The following is an 18,567-nucleotide window of genomic DNA, read 5'->3' as shown; positions in this document are numbered from 1 at the left end:
AAGTTCTCGTCTTTATACACCTAGGTTCTTGCACCCTGCCCAGCTTTGTGGCATTTGCAGAGTTCTATGTTTTCCATGCACTTTTTAACACTACAGGGTAAAATAAACATTACAAAATACAAACCAGAATTTTCTTTTAAATCAGACTTAGAAATACATATGAAAAAACTTGCCTCAGGCATGCTTTATTTTTTACTAACAGTATAACTAGTAGTAATATAGTGATACACTGAGGACAACTGCAACAACTTTAACATTGGGAAACAAGTTGTTCAGTTACTTTTCATAGTTGCTAATACAAAAATATGGTAGATTAAATTCTTAAATAGGAGCTTCACAGCTTCAAAAGCAGAAAAATACAGCTAATTTAGGTAACAAGAAATAGAATACTTATCATTTTTTAACTATTTACAGCTTGTATAGTGTCCGATACCAACACTTTCGAGTAAGAGCTGCTCAAGTCACTCAGAGGCAAGATTACCTGAAACCCAACCTCTCTGGCAAGGCAAAAAGGGAGTCATACAATCACATCCCATTATGTCAAAATACATATGGCATCCACTAGTACTAACAGAGTACTGAAATCCCCACTGCACTCCTCAGTAAATCTGCACGTGGAGATTTTACTAAAAATCCATTTATTCACCATCCTTTAGCCTTACCATAAATAGAACCATTCATTTTAAAAGAATAAAGGGCCAAGACAAAACAAAAACACACAAAAAATGAACAAAACCCAACTGAACAACAACAAAAAAAAAAAAAGCATCTGTCCCCTGTATGTCAGAGATACAAACACTTGTTCAGAAGTGCAGTGGCAGTATCATAGCAGTGGACTGACACATCACTAAATCAAGAACGGTCAAGCAACCAGGTTTTTCAGAAGCAATCAGAAGAATTAGCCAAGACATGCACTGGCTAATGCATGCAGATAAGGGAAGAAGGGGAAAAAGAAATTCTTCCAGATTTTTATCCTAATCAATAAGAGAAAGCTTAATGAGAAATTGGGCTGGAAGCCAACTTGGGTTATTTGTGATTTTTAAGAAGGTGGGTGAATCGTAAGATACTATCTTAAGTGGCTATCAAGTAGGCAATCTTCAATAGTCTAGAAAAATGAGGAGGTTAAACTGCATAGAAAAGGGAAACCTAAAAAAGAACAGAAAAATAATTCATCTGAACTAGTAGTTTTCATGTAGAAATTGCTTTACGATAATTTGCAGTTCTGCCTTTGATGAAAGGGAAGAATAGGCAATGCACTAAGACATCAGCTTAGCTGCTTCATGAGCTCTTCATTGAGCTCAAACACAAGCAGCAGAAGAAAGAAAGTGCAAATTAGGTCTGATTGCTACTGACAAGTCTAAAGGAACACAGCATGTAGGGACTCAATCAGAAAAGGGTCGAGTGCTGGATGAGACACACCTGGCAAGGGATGCCAATGATAACAAGAGATTGCTCTGCAATATTACTTAGAGAAACAACTAAGAATGTGGTGTTGGCTTGTTAGCTCAGTAGAGAAATAAAATTATACACAGAATATGAATAAATTCTAGATGTTTATTGGTTTGGGGGTTTTTTGCATTAACTTTCATCACTAAAGTCACTTGTAAGCTGCAGTTACTATTCCCTTTAGCTTACTGCTTCTAAATCATCTGGCCTCAATTTAGTACCTCCATCATTATTAAAAAACCAACATAATTATTTGTTGATATTTTCATCACTAATAACAAGTGCCAGACAATATATTAATAACAGGATCTTGAGTGAATGAGTGTCTAAGAAAGAGTGCTATGCAAGCCAGATCATGGCACAAGTGTACCTTGAAGGGGCAGTGCTTCCTGGGATAATGGTGAAGATAAACTTGGTGAAGCACATATCCCTCCTATCTGTGTGCCGAAGGGGTGCTCTTGAAGGGAACTAACTGGCTTCCAAAAAAGACCAGGGTATATGCACGTCCACAGAGTGTGCAGAGACAGGAGTCCAGGCCTCGGAATAAAATAGGAAATGCATCAAATGGAAGGATGCATCCCCACTGCCAAGAACTGGGGGAGGCTAAGTGAGTGCTTAGGTTGATGAAAAGATAAAGTGTAGCAACTATCTTTAAAAAATAGGGTTAAGGAAAAAACAACCAAACAAACCCGAGGATTATAGACCACTCAGCCTAGGAAAATACAGGCACAAATAATCAAACAATTTTTAAGTGCTTAGGAAAGAACGAAAAGATAACCAGTAGCCAAGATACATCAAGAATAAGACATATGCAATGTAATTTACTTCTAGGATTCAGTAACAGGTCTTATGGTTGGCTGAAAAGCAATTATTGCTATACATCTTCTCTTTAGTGTGGCTTTTGTTACCATCTACCATGACATTCTCATAAGCTACCAGTGAATAAATGAATTAGAAGAAATAAGTATCATATGGACGTGCAACTGTTTGAAAAGCTGAACTTGGAGTAGTCATATACCCAAACAGAAGGACACACTGAGTTATGTTCCACACAGGTTTGTCCTGAATCTGATGCTATTTAATACTCTCACATTAACAACTCAGACAGTAGAATGGAGTATAAATTTATTAAACTTGCAGAGGCATAAAGCTAAGCAAATTAAAACTGTATCAAGAGAACAAGACTTCCATTCAAAACAACACTGCCAAGCTGGAGAAATGACATGAAGAATTTGAATAAGGAACGGTCAGAGGCTCTTTGTTGCAGCAGGAACAATTATCTGAACCCACAGAGAATGGGGAACAACTGATTAGGGAACAGTTCTTTAGAGAGTCATCTGGGATCATACTGGATCATAAACCAAACATTACAACAATGCTATTGCATAAATAGTCATTACAATGGGATGCATAAATGCAGTATAATCCATTCCAAACGAAGGTAATATTTCTGCTATCCTTAGCTCTGAGCAAGGCCTCAGATTTGTTTCATTTCAGCACCTCACTGCAACACCAACTGGGAGAGCATCCAAAGGAGAGGAAAAAGTACAATCAAAGGACAAAAACCCAAATATATTGTAAGTGTTGATTCTAGAAGAGACTGAGGAGAAACCAAAATAAACTAGCACAGAAAAGGAAGCAGGAAAAGGCAGAGGGACGATATGGAATCTCCACTGAAAGAAATATTTAAAAGTAAGCAAAACATGGTGGTAGAATGACCTAATCATTCCCTTTTTGAATATGTCAGCCGTGCTCCTTCTAGCCCATCATTTCTGTGATCCTGTTTTGCTGGCAAAGCATGAGGAACCAGAGCTGATGGAGGCATTACACCAGTTTTTGGAACAAGTAACTCTTTCTGCTGGTGCATAAAATATTTTCTGCTTACTGATTCAATAAAGACACCAAATCAAGCAGAAAAACTTGATTTTCCTCCAACAACGTAGTACAAAAGAGAGAGAAGCAATAAGCTGAAATAAACCAGTTATAAAATACTGATATGTACTGTTTGAGCAGAGATATGCTCAACTTACCACCTGCAGATATTGTCTTACAAATATATACATAAATGTTCCCACATACACACACTTAACTGTGTTAGTATATGCACATATGTACATGTATGTATAACCTTAGCTGGAAATACAGCAGACATTTTTTAACTTTTTCCCTTTGGGCACCTAATATGTTTTAATTATTTTATTTCTTATTTAACTACTAAATTTAAACAATACTTATGTTTTGTGCACTTTGATTTACTGCTTTTTTCAATCCAAACGCTGTTTGACATAAATCCAAGGTAAAAAGTTATCTACTCAAATGAGAAAATGTTCCCCAACAACATATTTAAAACATTATTTTTTTAAAAGTCCGTGAGGAAGTTTCAGCTACAGAACAGGCAGCACAGAAACACCTGAACTAGTAATTTCTTTTCTTAAGGTACTGTTCATCACTAACTCACTAAAGATATGCATTAGCCAAATGTAACATTGCTGGCAAAGTCCTTAAAGATCACAACTTAGCAGGGATAATTTTCTAATATATAAACATCCAGTATTTACCATGCTTACTCATCAATTTAAAGTTATGCTTGTGATTATCTAGTAAACTAAAAAGAAGTTTCAGTTCTGTTTTAAGAGAAAGTCCTTGCTTATTTTTCTTATACATTGCCTCAAGAACTATACCCCATACATGCTTTCTAAACACCATTATGAAGGTTAATAAGCCTACTTGAAAAAGCTGGTGAGGAAGTCCTTGAGATAAATCATAAACCAGATACAAACCAATATCCAAATATGTTCACCATTGCTGTTTTTAAGTATTGTACATTTTCGATACGAATTAACTAATTTTCAAATAGCCTGAGATGTCCTAAGGCTGAACTGTTGAGTTTCACTTCTTTCCAAAGATTCTTGGAAAGAGAGTGCAGTTAACAACATCATAAGTGACAGCTCAGAGACAGCTACTATTAGCAGGAACAGTGATGATACAGCGTCCCACCATGTAGCTACATGTTTCTGACAAAAGACCCTGCCACTGAATGTGTTCACTGATCTTGAGTATGACACCCAGAGGGCTTCGTTAGGTTTGAAACGTGTCTATGAAGCCAGCAAGAAAATAATTAAAATTATCTGAGTTATTTTTAAGACAGGGTTCTAATGTTAAATAAAAGTAATGATACATACAAAGCTGTTAAGTGACATGAGTCACTCATAATCTTTGCTACTCATTCAGTGTTTCCATTATTTATTATTTTTCCTTAAAATGTGTGTTGTAGAGAATGCACAAGTTTTCAGTATTATTGCCTTCAATTTTTAAGCCAAATTAGAAGAAATAACCATACATTTGGAGAAAAGTTTGAAGGAGGAGATTCTTTCTATACATGTCTCTCTAAATCAGAGTCGTCTTTCTAACAAGCCAGTTTCAATTTTCTTTCCCTGGTAACTCATGCTTCAGTGGAAGATGATACCACATCTCTGGTACTGCCAAAGCTCTCAAAAGTTCTATCCAGAGGAGAGAAGTATGACAGGATAAACTGAACAAAACAGAAAAGTTCCTTATCACAGAAAGCTGAAAAACAAGGTGTAAGAGAAAGCAAATGAAGCCTGATAAACAGGAAAGGGTAGAGGTGCAATGGCCTGTAAATCAGCTAGCTTAGATCACTGCATCATTAGTTTCATGTATTTTGCCATTCACATATTTTACAGCTAACAGTCAAATCAAGAAGGTGAATAAGCAATTACTAATTCTCAAGCTTTTTGGACTCAATTTAGGTATTTCAGTTAAATATTTAAAATTTGATCAAATGGGTCAGGGCCTTCTTTCAGTTGTCTTTCTCCTTGCTAAAAATCTTCCCCTAAAATGAATTAAAGACATACCCCCTGTAGTGGCATGTTTTACGCATGCCAAAAATAAAATCTCTATTATTAAAGAGTTTACACTCTGCAAAATTAAGGTCAAAGCAGCAATCGAGAACCTGGATGTAACACATTATGAAGAAGTTTTAAAACGCATACACTCTTAACTCATCAACGCATCATCATCAACACATTGTGCTATAGTTGGAAAAACAAATTGCAAGATTGACAAAACATAGGAGTCAACTTTCATGAACAAAGTTAAACTTCCTACATAAATTCCAGAAGAGCCTTTCAGTATTAAATTCCTCAAAATTTTTCTCTTCACACAAGTGAGGCATTTGCTAAGACTGCAAGACTGACAGCATGGATGCTATGATCGTCTTTGCATCCAGAAAGTGGAACAGCATAAGCCATCTAGTATGGAATTTGACAGTACTATCTGTTTTAAGTTTGGCCATTACAGGCAGGATCAACTGCAACAACACATGAGACTTGGAGGATTATTTTATTGTTTAACAAAGGAAATGACGCTTTTTTCCTCTCCTTAGTTAATATTTGAGGGGGGGGGTGTGGGTGTGTGTGTGCACGCACGAAAAATCACTGAGAATCACCACAATAACTGGTTAAAAAGGAGTTTACAAGAAGAACATTAAGAGCTTTTAGAAACCAAAATAGCTTGGACAAACTTTTACTCCTCTTATCGCTTCAATTTTATGCACACTACTGTTAATAAAATACAAATAACACCCCAAAATTAACTGGTACTTACTGTTCTTACTGTAATTATTTGCAGTTTCTCAGCCTATGCATTCACATGAAGTTTTCATACAGTAAACGCAGTTATTTCAGTACTAAATTGGTAGCTCCACCTAGTGTTGTTCACGACCTATTCCAACAGGAATTGAACAGCACAGCTAGTCAAAACATGCAGCCGTACACTACTTCTGCTTGCTGCTTGGAAATGCAGTTCCTCATACACCTTGCACACAGAATTGACACCCACCCCGAGCATCATTTTCACTGGCACTATGAATAGCTCTCATGGCCCTAGACTTACAAAATGTGCCAAATTTTTGTTTGTTTGCGTGAAACAACAAAATACTGCTTTTAACCACCTCAGGGAGACAAAAAAAGGTGCCAGAAGTCTTCTGTCAACTTACTCTGGGACACATTTTGATACCACTGATTGTATAGTATTGCTATTACTGTGACAGACCCTTTCAGGCCTAGAAGTTGCTTCTCAGAAAGGCTGTTCCTGCAATATAGACTGAGCTTAAGGAATAGCAGCAGATGGATCTGTTCCTATTGTCTTCTCCTGGGGTATGGACATCTGTCTGGATAACGCTCCTATTTGGTACCTGTGAAGCCTTTTGAAGAAGGGTATTAAACTGATTTGAGACTTCAATGTCTTTAAACACAAGATGGCTTCAGACTGCATTTTCTCTACCTTGACTGCTTAGCTTTAGTCAGGGTTGTGGCAGGATCAGACGCAGACAGGGCTGACTCCCCCATGCAATACTGCAGTTACTGCAGAGGGACTGGAGAAATGCAACACAGGAAACTGTGAGGTTTCAGAAGATCCTTTAAAAGGGAAAGCTTACTTAACACTGTCTCATTTAGATATAAGTTTTGAATTTTTCCTAATGGCTGAAGAGAACTAAAACTTTCTCCACAGAACAATAACTACCAGAACAGAAGCCTACCGTTTTGTTTCAGAAAAGCAAATCCTGTGGTGCTATCCCTTGACATGGTGCTCTCAATTATGTCCCTCATCTGGAATTCACATTCCAGAGTACGAAGAGACCTCCTCCAGGTCCTGCTGATGCTACTGACTGTATCCTTAGTGATAACAGGTAGGTATAATGTCACAGAGTGAAAGGGAAAACCTGGATCACTGCATCTAGTATTCTGCTGTTGCAGGAACCACTTCAGAAACCTACTCCGCGGGCCCTTAAAAGGTGTCAGACTCAGACTGCCAGGTTGTTTTGTTTCAGAACTCATGCCTAAGAGCCAGAAATCTTCAAACTCTGAGTCTCATTTTATTTAAGAAGAAAATGGTGCTTTTACAGCACTATTCTTCATCATAACTATCTTACAGTAAGCCAATTAATAAGCAATCTAGTTTTGGTTTTAGTCATTATGCCTATAGATCTTTAAGCAGTTCACTTTATAAATCAGAAAATAAATAGACCTATTTAAACAGAATGCACACTTACCTGTAAGCATTAATGTAATCCTTTCTGTGTTGCAGAAGAAAATCCTTCAGCTTTCCAATATGAGAAATCTAAATGAACAGAAATCATAATTAAACTTCAGTCAGATCACTGATAAAAGGGGTAATGGGTTTAAACTTAAACAGGGGAAGTTCAGGATAGATATAAGGAAGAAGTTCTTTACTGTGAGGGTGGTGAGGCACTGGAATGGGCTGCCCAAGGAAGTTATGAATGTTCCATCCCTGGCAGTGTTCAAAGCCAGGCTGGGTGGAGTCTTGGGCGACATGGTTTAGTGTGAGGTGTCCCTGCCCATGGCAGGGGGGTTGGAACTAGATGATCTTAAGGTCCTTTCCAACCCTATTCTATGATTCTATGATTCCTTTTATGTTTAAAGTTCAGTATTCCACACTTCAGACACAATTTTGTGAAATTATTTATTCTATAATTAAATAGAATCATAAAATTTACTCTTTCTTACAATTTTCATTTTGCAAGCAGTCAATATGTAAAAATCAACTAAGATCTGTTGCATGAAAGTACAACTCAGAGAAAAGGAATAAAAATACATCTTCTACTCAAGAAGCATAAACTGAACACTAAACACCACTGAACGCTAAATACAACTACAATATTAAACATGATAATAAGAAGACAAAACATTGTCTAAACTGGCAATCCAGAACCTAATTTACAGAGCATATATCTGTATCAAATTTCTATTTCTGGATTTCCACATCACTGTGGATACATTTTACTATAACTCCACCCGATTTTCTTTACTAAAAGTCTTTACAAAGATCCTTTGAAAAGATGAAAAAAACTCCTAAAAATCTGAAAGAACTTTTGCAAACTCTAGTCTGATTTAATATATTTGGTGCAGTGTAAGATGCTGCTTATTCTAGAGAATAGAGGAACTACAGAAATCTAGTTTAACTGGCTAAAGAAATGTGATGTCTACCACTATGACTTCCTCGGCAGGTCTTGAAGGAGACATGATGCGGGGTGTAGGAGGAGAATTATATACATTAGTGGTGTATATTTTCAAGGGGGAGGCAGGGAGAGACTTCCTAAACCATATTCTCAAATATTCATTAATAATTCAGTGTAAAAAAGCATGCAAGGAATTTTACAAAACAATACTTGTTTTAGTTTACAAATACAATAAATGCGGCTTACTCCATGTATCTGGGAAAAGGCATCAGAAGCTGTTCAAGCCTTAAAATCCCATTTTCATGCAAATGTTCCTTGTAATTAAACAAACAAAAAAACCCACAGAGAAAGAACACAGAACAGTTTGGATAAATAGAAGATTAATTCCCCCAATTATTTTTTTCAAAAGGTCTCTTTGAAAGAAGTAAGAGGAAAAAAATGTGCTCAGTAAGACTGCAGTGATTTGTACAACTAAAAGTGTTTCCTTGTGCAAATAAATACGCATACATTTCCCTAGTATTATTTGCTCTGCTTCATTTTCACTGCAACTCATCGTATTGAATAAGAATTTTCCCAGTTTTCATGTTTAAAGTTTTCCATGGGATTAACAGCACAGAAAATCTCACCCCATTCATAGCAAGCTGAGTTCTGTTAGTACCTCCAGTAGATCCAAGGTTTCCTAAATTGTGTTAGCACCAACACATACAATAAGAAGGGAAATACTGAAATTACTACAAGACAATGAGGCACAAAAAGTAAGCTCAACCATTCCACAGATGTTCCTTCTCATTGCCACTGGAGCTTCATTTTTCTATGTTTTCTTTTTCAGCTCAGACTTGGTATGTCATGAAATTTGCTGAATAGATAAATTGAACTTGACTATGAAAGCAAAACATTTAAACCAGTCATACAGTGTTTCAGTAGAACAATACTACTTCATAGGCAGAAAGAAAGTACTACAGAGGACAAAAAGGAGAAATGTAAAACAAGAAACACATTTCCAAACATTTCCATTAATACATGAACAATCACTAAACTAGAAAACGGTTTCCAAAATTTTATAAGTAATAAATCTCAATATTACTGCAATAGCTACAATTTAGAAGTGATTAACAAGCAGAAAGAATCAGAATGACAAGCAAGAACACTGTCTTACAGTAATTAATTCATCTAGTCACAAAGAGCATTCTATTTAGGCTAAAATTGTCATCGTGTGTTTGAATTGCTCTGACCCCACTTTGCCTCTCCTTCATTTGTAAAGCTATTTTCATGAATTTAGAATGACACCATTATGCCCATACTCACATCAAGCTCTTAGTTCCCAAGATTTGCATCAGAAGTGAGACTTCTTGTTCTACTCTCCCTCAAATTCTAACAGCACCTTCTGCAATCCTGCGCTGCTGCCATTTCTCTGTTGCCTTTTCTTACTGTGTACTACTGGCACAGTTTTGAATTCAATTTGTCATTAACATATCAACAGAATTAAACAATTTTTATGAAAGAGAAGGTCTCACTAGCATGAAAGGAAATACCAATTTTATTTAAAAATAAAAAAAAATGGGGGTCAGTTATGATGTTTAATCTGAAGACAAAAAATATCCCTGATTATACAAATATAAATCTTGACGATATCTCCAGAGTCATCAACCTGCAAGTATTCTGGGGTTATCAGAGGCATACCATGCACTCTTTACAAAGTTATCATGCTCCAGCCTAAAGGTCATAAAAGTATATCCCTATTCCAACTGAATGGCTTTATTAGAATCCTACTGCTCTTATTATGAATAAGAACCATCAAATTTCCAGGTTTACTGATTACCAACTTCTATCCATCTGTTCTTGCTTCAAAACAGTCCTTTCTTTTAAAAGCGCTGCTTCCCTGCATGTGTGTTGGAGTTTACCATTAGTCCTGCCTCTAACTTCTGTAGCCCCAGACAAATTGCTCCAACCTTTTAGTTTCTTCTCACAAAATGAGGTTGCCTAACCTGTAACTTCCTTTGCATTTGCTCCAGTTTGTATCCATCCTTGCTTATGACTAGAAGGGCATTCACTGATGTTAGTTACTTGTAACTCAGCTGGACGTACCTCTTCTTCCACCATTTTCATTGATTAGTTTAAAGCTTTCTCTTTGTTTCAGTCTCTAAATACATATTCTACTTCTGAAGTTCTTTCTTCTCCCCACAACTCCAGACCCCAGACTCATTCAGCACTTGCTGTAAGATATAATGCTCCTCCCTCTCCTTCCCCGCAGTACTCTCTCATCAGTAAGTTTTACTGACCCATCTTACCCTGGGATTATTTTTAAAACTCATCCTGGTTAGTACTGTTCCTATTTTGGAGAATGCAAAAAGTAATTCCACTATTAACCTCTCTTCTGCCCAACACTTCTTTCAACACAGAAGCACTGCTTCTGCTTACTTATCTTATTCAGTTAATATTTTCTCTGCTAATCTCCTCCAGACTTCTATTAGCACTTTATCAGACACTGTACAATCAGATACTAGGTCATCTTAATGAAGAAAAAGCAGATTTTCTTATAGCTTCAGATTGGTTGGGCACATCCTATTTTTAGTAAGATAGCAAATTATACTGCATTGTGTCTTGCTTTCTTATCTTTTTCCCCTTATAATCTTTTCAGAATCCTGAACCACTTCTGGGTCAGGCCCTGCCGACGCCATTATCAGTTTCCCTCTGCTGACTTAATTATAGGCATTACATTTGCTTCCCTCTGATCAAAGGGTAGATGAAAGCAATTTGAAGACGAAGCACAAACACATTGTGAGCAATATGAGTACTGGCCTCTTGTCATGGCTCCCGTTCTCTGCCTTTGGAAATTGGCTTCTTTCTTCTCTGAAAGTCCGGGGCAGAGAAAGCAGCCTCTCCTTCAACTGTGAAATAATGAAATTATTTCCTTTCTTCCCTGAAGGGATAGGAGGGCTTAGAGAAACGCCCTGCGTAGTTGCAGCACTCCTGCACTACATTAAAACTAAATGTATCTTATGGGGAAGAACACTACTGAATTTCCAGGTATAACTGACATTTTTATGAGAATCATGGGAAAAAAAAACCACCTTTCCTCCCAATATTGCTAAAGTCAGTTATATTTTTATACTAAAAGCATGTTCTTGAGCTTCTGTTCATTACCAGAATACAGAGTATTACATTCTTTCTGACAATGAAAACCACTTACGAAACATCAGGCTCTCCCTCCCTCTTTTCTTTCCATTCGCACTGGCACTCCCTTGAGGTTCAATACCACACACCAACACACTGAAATGACTTTTTTTAATTACTCTTCTTGAAACGGGGGTTAATAATGCCTAAGATCAAATCTAAAGAATGGGTTTCTTTCACTTCAGCTCCAAAAATACCTGTATCAGCACAAGGGAGGGCAGTAGCTGGATAGCATCATTAGGAACTTCCTAAAAGATGCATCTGCCATGAAAGGAGATATGTTTATTAAAACTCAAGAAACTCAACATAACCTCCTAAGCTCAGGTACCAAAGCTGGAGACTCCAGGTGTTATTTAAAAACTCCCAAGTGTAGTTGTGATTGTCAAAACCCAATTGATTCTCTACAGGGATGCAGCTTTCTGCTGGATGGCAACAAAAGCATCAGCATCACACAAGTCAAAAACACTCTGTAAATTTACATTAGCGCCTGTAACATAACTTTAAGTTACTTGCAGTTCCAGTTTGTACATTAAAGTTTATTTTCATTGTAAACTACCTCTTTAATACATAAATCTGTATTTTGTTGCTGATGTAGAGTTTTTAAACAACTCTTATTAAAACATAAAAGCAAATATTGCATATAATGCAGGTCCAACACAAAAGGAAGCTGTGAATGGCTGCCATCTGCTACCACAGGTGGCATGCATAGCTCTATTTATACTTGGAGCCTTCACTAGAAATGGTAGATGTTCCTCTATTTAGAGATTTTTCTTATGATTTTAGAGTAGGCTGCATTTTTAAACAAGAGGAGAAAGAGGAAAGCATTCCCTCCAAAGCAGCATCTTCAAAAGACGTATATACTTTTGAACGAAGACGCTGAGTAAGCTTCCTTCAGTATCTTAGCAATATATACAGCATTTCTTTCCACTCCCAACAAAGAATTGATCACTCATGAAACAGTAGGTTCCAATTTGCATACGTTTAACCCACTGCAAGAAGCAGCAGCATTGTTTACGATTAAAATGATTGGAGTAGGTTCCCGTGACATATTGTAGAGAGAATTCGACAGCGCTGAATAGTCATTTTCATTGAACAAACATAGCGTTTTATCAAGTTTACCCTTCCAACCAGAACAACACACGACTATTTACTACCATATAAAATCGACTGTTACACTTTGCACTACATTGCTCCTCTGAATTTTTAAAAGATGTGCTTTGTTAAAGGAAAATTTAAAAATACTTAAAACCAAAACATAATAGAAAAGCTCTTGCAAAAGTCCTAAGAGACATGGCATTTACTGTGGATTCAGCAGCACTGACAAGCACTGCTGATGGAAGCTGATGGAAGCATCTTATTACCCACAAAAATAAAAATAAAAAATAAAGGTTTACATTTAATACACCCAAAAAGCCTGATCTTCAAATGTCTTACCTAACAGAGTCCATCTACAGATTCATGAATAGGCGACTACATTCTACAATTCCTTCTGCAAAGAGCAGAAAAATTAAGATTGTTATAATATTAATATATCACCTATCATGTTTTCGATTCCAAACGTACAGTCAACCCAAACATACCCACTGCCCATTTCAGAAGAAATCAAGAATTTCAATAAGACACCACATGATGTACAGGACTGCATGATTCTGACCAAAAAAAGTACAGGCTCAGTTCTAGGAGGAGATGCAGTAACTGGTGTAAGAACACAAACTTGTTTCTATGAGAAAAAAAAAAAAAGTTTCCAATTTCTACACCATATTAAGAGAAAAAATAGAAAGGAAATTTTCCATGGTTAGTGCATGTAATGAAGTGTTTTCAAAAATCTGGCATAAAACCCAAACAAAATAGATTCTATAAACAGAAACACAATTTCTATTAAATAAATTTTAAAATTAAGAGCAATACCTAAACTATTACAGTTGGGAAAGAGCAGTTAGAAAAGTTTTGATGCAGAAATGACTCTTAGGGAGAAGTTTTCCACTACAAACTAGTGCTGATAAGAGTCATGAACTATTTAAAAAGTTCAACATACAAAAGACCAGGTCCCACACAGCTTCCTTCTAGGTTATATCTTAAGCACATTTAGGGACAATGTCAGCCCACTGAATTCACACAGGCCCCTGCAGGATGTTGCCTAAGAACAGGCAACATTTTGGTTTTAAGATACTATTACCTGGATTCTACATTTCAGAAACTGGAACCTTCAAAAGACAAAGTAACAGAGTTCCCTGATACAGTGACATGCAACAAAGATTAAACCAATTAGATTAAACCAAAGACTAAATTCAGAGCTGAAACTTTGAATGCAATAGTGTGGAAACTTATTTAAGGGGTTTGGATGGCGACTTATTAGCAGGCCATGAGGTGGTGCTGTCCTACCAGAATTCACTGCAGAGGAACACTGCCTGCCTCCGAACGTCAACGGGCCAGTTTTCAGCTGATTTGTCTCTTGAGGGGATACATTTGGTTTAGGTTTCCCCAGCAAACGTGAAAGTTTCTCAAACAGGTCACGCAGATCAATTGCTGTCGTAATCTGAAACCCAAAAGAGCAAATAATATCTAAACTGCGGCGTGGGGGTGGCCCGGCGCTGGAAGCGGGTACGGGGAGGCGAGGAGAGGAGACAGCCAGCCTGGCTACCTCTAATCTCAGGAAAATTGTGACTTTGTTCAGTTCCTGCTTTACATCAGCATATATGTTACAGCAGCAGCAACGGGCAGGGAAATGTTTCAATCGCATTTTATTAGTAGTAGCCTTGCATTCAGAGCAAACACAACCAAGAATGGGGGTGTCGTATTAATGAAACGTGTGGTACATGGGATAGGAACATTCAAAATCGAATTAAACGCCAGGAAAATTAAGACTGGGGCATTTTGACTCTTCAAGGTAAAGATGGTACAAAACTTTGAATATTTTTTAAAACTAAATGTGTAATATTATCAGCATTTTTCTTCTTTAAAATAATTTTCTTTTTTTGTAAGACTGGAGTAAAATTTCAAAGAATCACTGCAAAAATGTGCATTACCCATTGTGAGATATTGGAAGATAAATCCTGTTTGCAGAATACCACATGCAGCATTCGGTGATCACTAACAAACAGATTAAGAAACCTCTAAACTGCAGTAAGAAGGAAAACTGATTTCCTAGCACCTGATCTGGAGCAGAAAATGCTTCCTTTTGTATAATATGAAACTGGCAAAGAATAGAAAGTAAAAAAGCACTGCCTTGCACAGTACAGAAAACAACAGTTTACTTTAAAGGAAATATTCTGGGGTTCTAATTCCTGCTTTCCTTAGCATATATTTATAAATACTGCCTATGGTTCAAAAATTGACTCTCATTGATTTTTTGCTACTGTCATTCACATTTGAAATAGCCTCTAAAGCACACTTTAGATCTGCACTTGGTTATTTTGATATTTGATTCACTGTTTATTATAATAAAGTGGAAAATGTGGTAGTAAATAACTCACTAGCAGCCTAAAAGCCTCACATTTCATCTTACCATTCTTTCCTTAAAAACAATCCAGACTTGGTGTAAGATTTGGTCAAGTGCATGATGAAGAGATTGTTTTAGGAATTTTGTGACACAACTGCAAAACATTTTTCATTCAAGATTCTTCTGAGTAAAGTGAAATGACCTAAGAGTGTGAAAGTTCCAGTTCCCCACTGACCACAATAAAGACTGAAAGTACCCAGTACTACCACTAGATTAAGGTTTTACTGGGGTGTTATTTGGACGTGGGGTTGCTGTATGGTTTAAAAATGTTTATGGTACTTACGGCAAACTCCAACTGTATAGAAAAATTATTTTGAAGCCATTGAATATTTTTTAAGACTGAAATTATCCTAAAGTAAAAACCATTAAAACTTAAAACCATTAAAAAAAAAAAAAAAAAAAATCCAAGTGTTATAAATACAGGGGGGCAAAAAAACCCCTTAGTTTATAGGATGATTACTTACAAACACTAAATTTCAGTTCTTAACCAGAAAACTGCAATACATGTAGAAGTTAAAGAGGTCTGTGTGAATTTTGTCACAGTTTTCTTAGGTCTTGTAGGAACACACTGATTTGATACCTGCATGTACAGAAGCACACCTAAATATTCCGAAAATCGTCTGTGGAACATAAGGTGACCTCCAGAAAAAATTAACAGTAGGCTTTCTACAATGTAACGTCATGCTAAATGTTTTTAGTAATTTAGTCATTTATCCTCTGTGGCAACAAATACTTTCAATAAAAAAAAAAAAGAAGAAAAGGCAACATCTGATTTTAATAAAACTTTCTCTTCCCCTTTTTCTTGTTTATGGTCCAGCTCTAATCCTAACTTTCTTTAACATTTATATTTTCACACAATCATCCAAAACCTCACTGACTAAAATATAAACCCCACAACAATTGTGGGGAAAGTTTTGGTTGAGAGATAAAAGTAAATTGGTCAAAATACATATCTGCAATAATTGGCTGTTACCATTGCTGTTCAAAACACTCCATTTACAACCTTTCAGTAACTGCACTCAACTCTGCCTGTGACTTTCTGTAAGAGGTATTTTTCTTGTCCCTTGTTCTCACAGTCTGAACTCATTTAGTGCTATGTTTTCTTGACTCCGAGATGTTTTATGATAAAAAGAGATTTCGAGTCTCATTTAACAGATACACACCAGTAAAAGGTTACGCTGATGACCATCGTTATGAAATTCAGAATCCAAATTTTTGCAGAGAGTGTCATGTGCATGTGCTTCACTTTGGGGTTACACTGCAGCTGCTCCAGCAGAAGCCATCACAGGGCACCAGAGCAGTTAAGCCTGTGGCATCAGCTGTGCCGGCGTGCTTGCTGCTGAAGCCGCAGCCAGACTGAAGCCTCCCTTGCACACACTGTAGTCCCATGCTCCTCTACCGGGCCTTTTTCAGTCAGAGTTCTACATTTTCGGTTTATTTATACTAATACACCTATATACTGATGCGCACGAACTGACACAACACTTACTCTGTTCCTAAATCCTACCACTCTGTCAAACACGATACAGGGGGCCAAGCACCATTCTGTTTCAGTGTCCAAGTATTTTACTGGATTCTCATTATTGGTACAATAATGTTCTTGGCGCAAAAATCCTTCCACTATGTTTCAACACCTTCATTCGTGTTATGCAGATGAAACCCTACTTTAGTGCTTGCTTTAGCTTTTATGCCAAGTACGTTTCTCCCCCATTAAAAAACTGGACCAAGAAAACATCCAGTCGGAAGTGAGAAATTGATTCCTTAATGATTCCTTCTCTAATGTAATGAACATGTACAAATCACGTAAAATCCAGTGTATTGATTTATACATAAATCAATATACTGCAAAGAAGCCAATTCTGTAGACATTAAGATTTTCATTCATGCGCTTTACAATATTGCCAGAAAAATTAAAACAAAGGGCCTGGTTTTTTCCACCCTCCTCATGTAACAGGAAACCCCACGATCTGGATCATCAGCCCTAAATCTCAGGAACTCACTGGGCCCTGGTCACTGTAAGTCCTTTACGTGGCTGATGTGGAGCGACACACTGATGGGGCTATTCGCATCTTCCGTAAATCTAGACGAAGTTCCTCAGCCAGGGGCACAGCTCTCCTCCCTGCCGCCCCACTTCAAATGGGCTGCTTGGCTGCATTTCCTGACAGGCTACCATTCCTCCACTACAGCACCTAGGAAGTAGAACCAAACACAAAAAATCCCTCCTCCAACCTGGAGGAAATAACTCTCCTCCACTAGTCCTTATAACAGCAAAGGCTAAACCGAAGTGAGGAAAACAACAGTAGCAAAAAAAGAAAAAAACCAAAAAGGATAAGGATAACTCTTGGACCAGACAGGGATCCTAACAGAGTCATTATATTTATATCTGCTAATACTATCCCGTTCCCTCCACCCTGTCCCTTTCTAAGAAATAGAAGTGTCTTATAAAACCATAATTAAGGCAAACCATGACAGGTTCCCAACTCCACAGCAAGGGCTAGAAGTTTATCAGAGCACAAGCTGGGCTAAAACTACCACTGAGAACAAAGGCACCTTTCTGTGTCCCAACTCTAGAATCTTCTGACATGACCAAAATCCACCCATAATGTCTGAGAAAAAACCCTTCCTTTAGAGTGCATCACTCTTCCACATTTCTATTAAATTAACTACCAAATGACCATGAGCTTCACAAGGTAACTTATAATATGGCATGAAAAGTGTCTCTGGATCCCTGCATTTGTTCACCACAAAATGCTACTCATATTGATTTTGATCTACTGAGGTGTATTTGCCAACTCGTTTGGCCTATGAAAAATATGGTTCCCCCAACCATGGGGGAGAATAATTTCTACTTGAAAATATTCCAGTAGATAGTCATGTAGAGATTTCTGCCGAGAAAGCGCTTGCAGGATTTGGGAGCAGTAAGATGTAGCTGTAATTAAAAGGGAAATTGATGCTGTATTTTCACATCTGAGTAATGCTGACAATTCAAAAGCATATTTTTGATCACTGAAAGCAGAAATTCCTGACACAAATGTAAGCTGTGAAGTAAAAGCACTTTTCCTTTCTCACTTTTTCTCAGCCATGAATCTCAGTAAGATTTTTTAAATGTCCATTTCCTGTAATTTTGGTAATTTTAGAGTATAATTATTTTTACATTTTTATGATGCCTTTGGGGTATCATTACAAATATTTTTTAAGCATTTAAACTTAGAAAAATAAAATTAAGTAATAGCTTCTCTTAAGGACTGTCAGCCCTGTTCTGAATAAACAATCCCTTTTAAAAGCAATCCAGAGATTTATATCCGCTGTAACCATAGAAATTAATCTTGAGTTTAAACAAAAAAAGAGTAAAACATACTTTATTTCATGAAAATCAGAACACTGCTATTGCAAATGAAAGTTGGGTTTTTGGTTTTTTAATTCAACAGACAGCTTTTTCTGCATCTGC

General features: G+C 37.0%; 1 protein-coding gene across 2 annotated transcripts in view; it reads right to left on the bottom strand.

The window, feature by feature from the left end:
• STX18 (syntaxin 18) overlaps window positions 1-18,567 on the bottom strand; it is a 63,815-nt gene that overhangs the window by 22,579 nt on the left and 22,669 nt on the right. For both annotated transcript variants that reach the window (XM_030492934.1, XM_030492935.1), the window contains exon 2: window positions 7,520-7,587. In XM_030492934.1, coding sequence (XP_030348794.1) covers window positions 7,520-7,587 — 68 coding nt within the window. The remainder of the gene's footprint in view (window positions 1-7,519; window positions 7,588-18,567) is intronic.

Source organism: Strigops habroptila, chromosome 7, assembly GCF_004027225.2.
Source record: "Strigops habroptila isolate Jane chromosome 7, bStrHab1.2.pri, whole genome shotgun sequence".
NCBI lineage: Eukaryota > Metazoa > Chordata > Aves > Psittaciformes > Psittacidae > Strigops > Strigops habroptila.
This window is presented reverse-complemented; position numbering and strand designations above follow the sequence as displayed.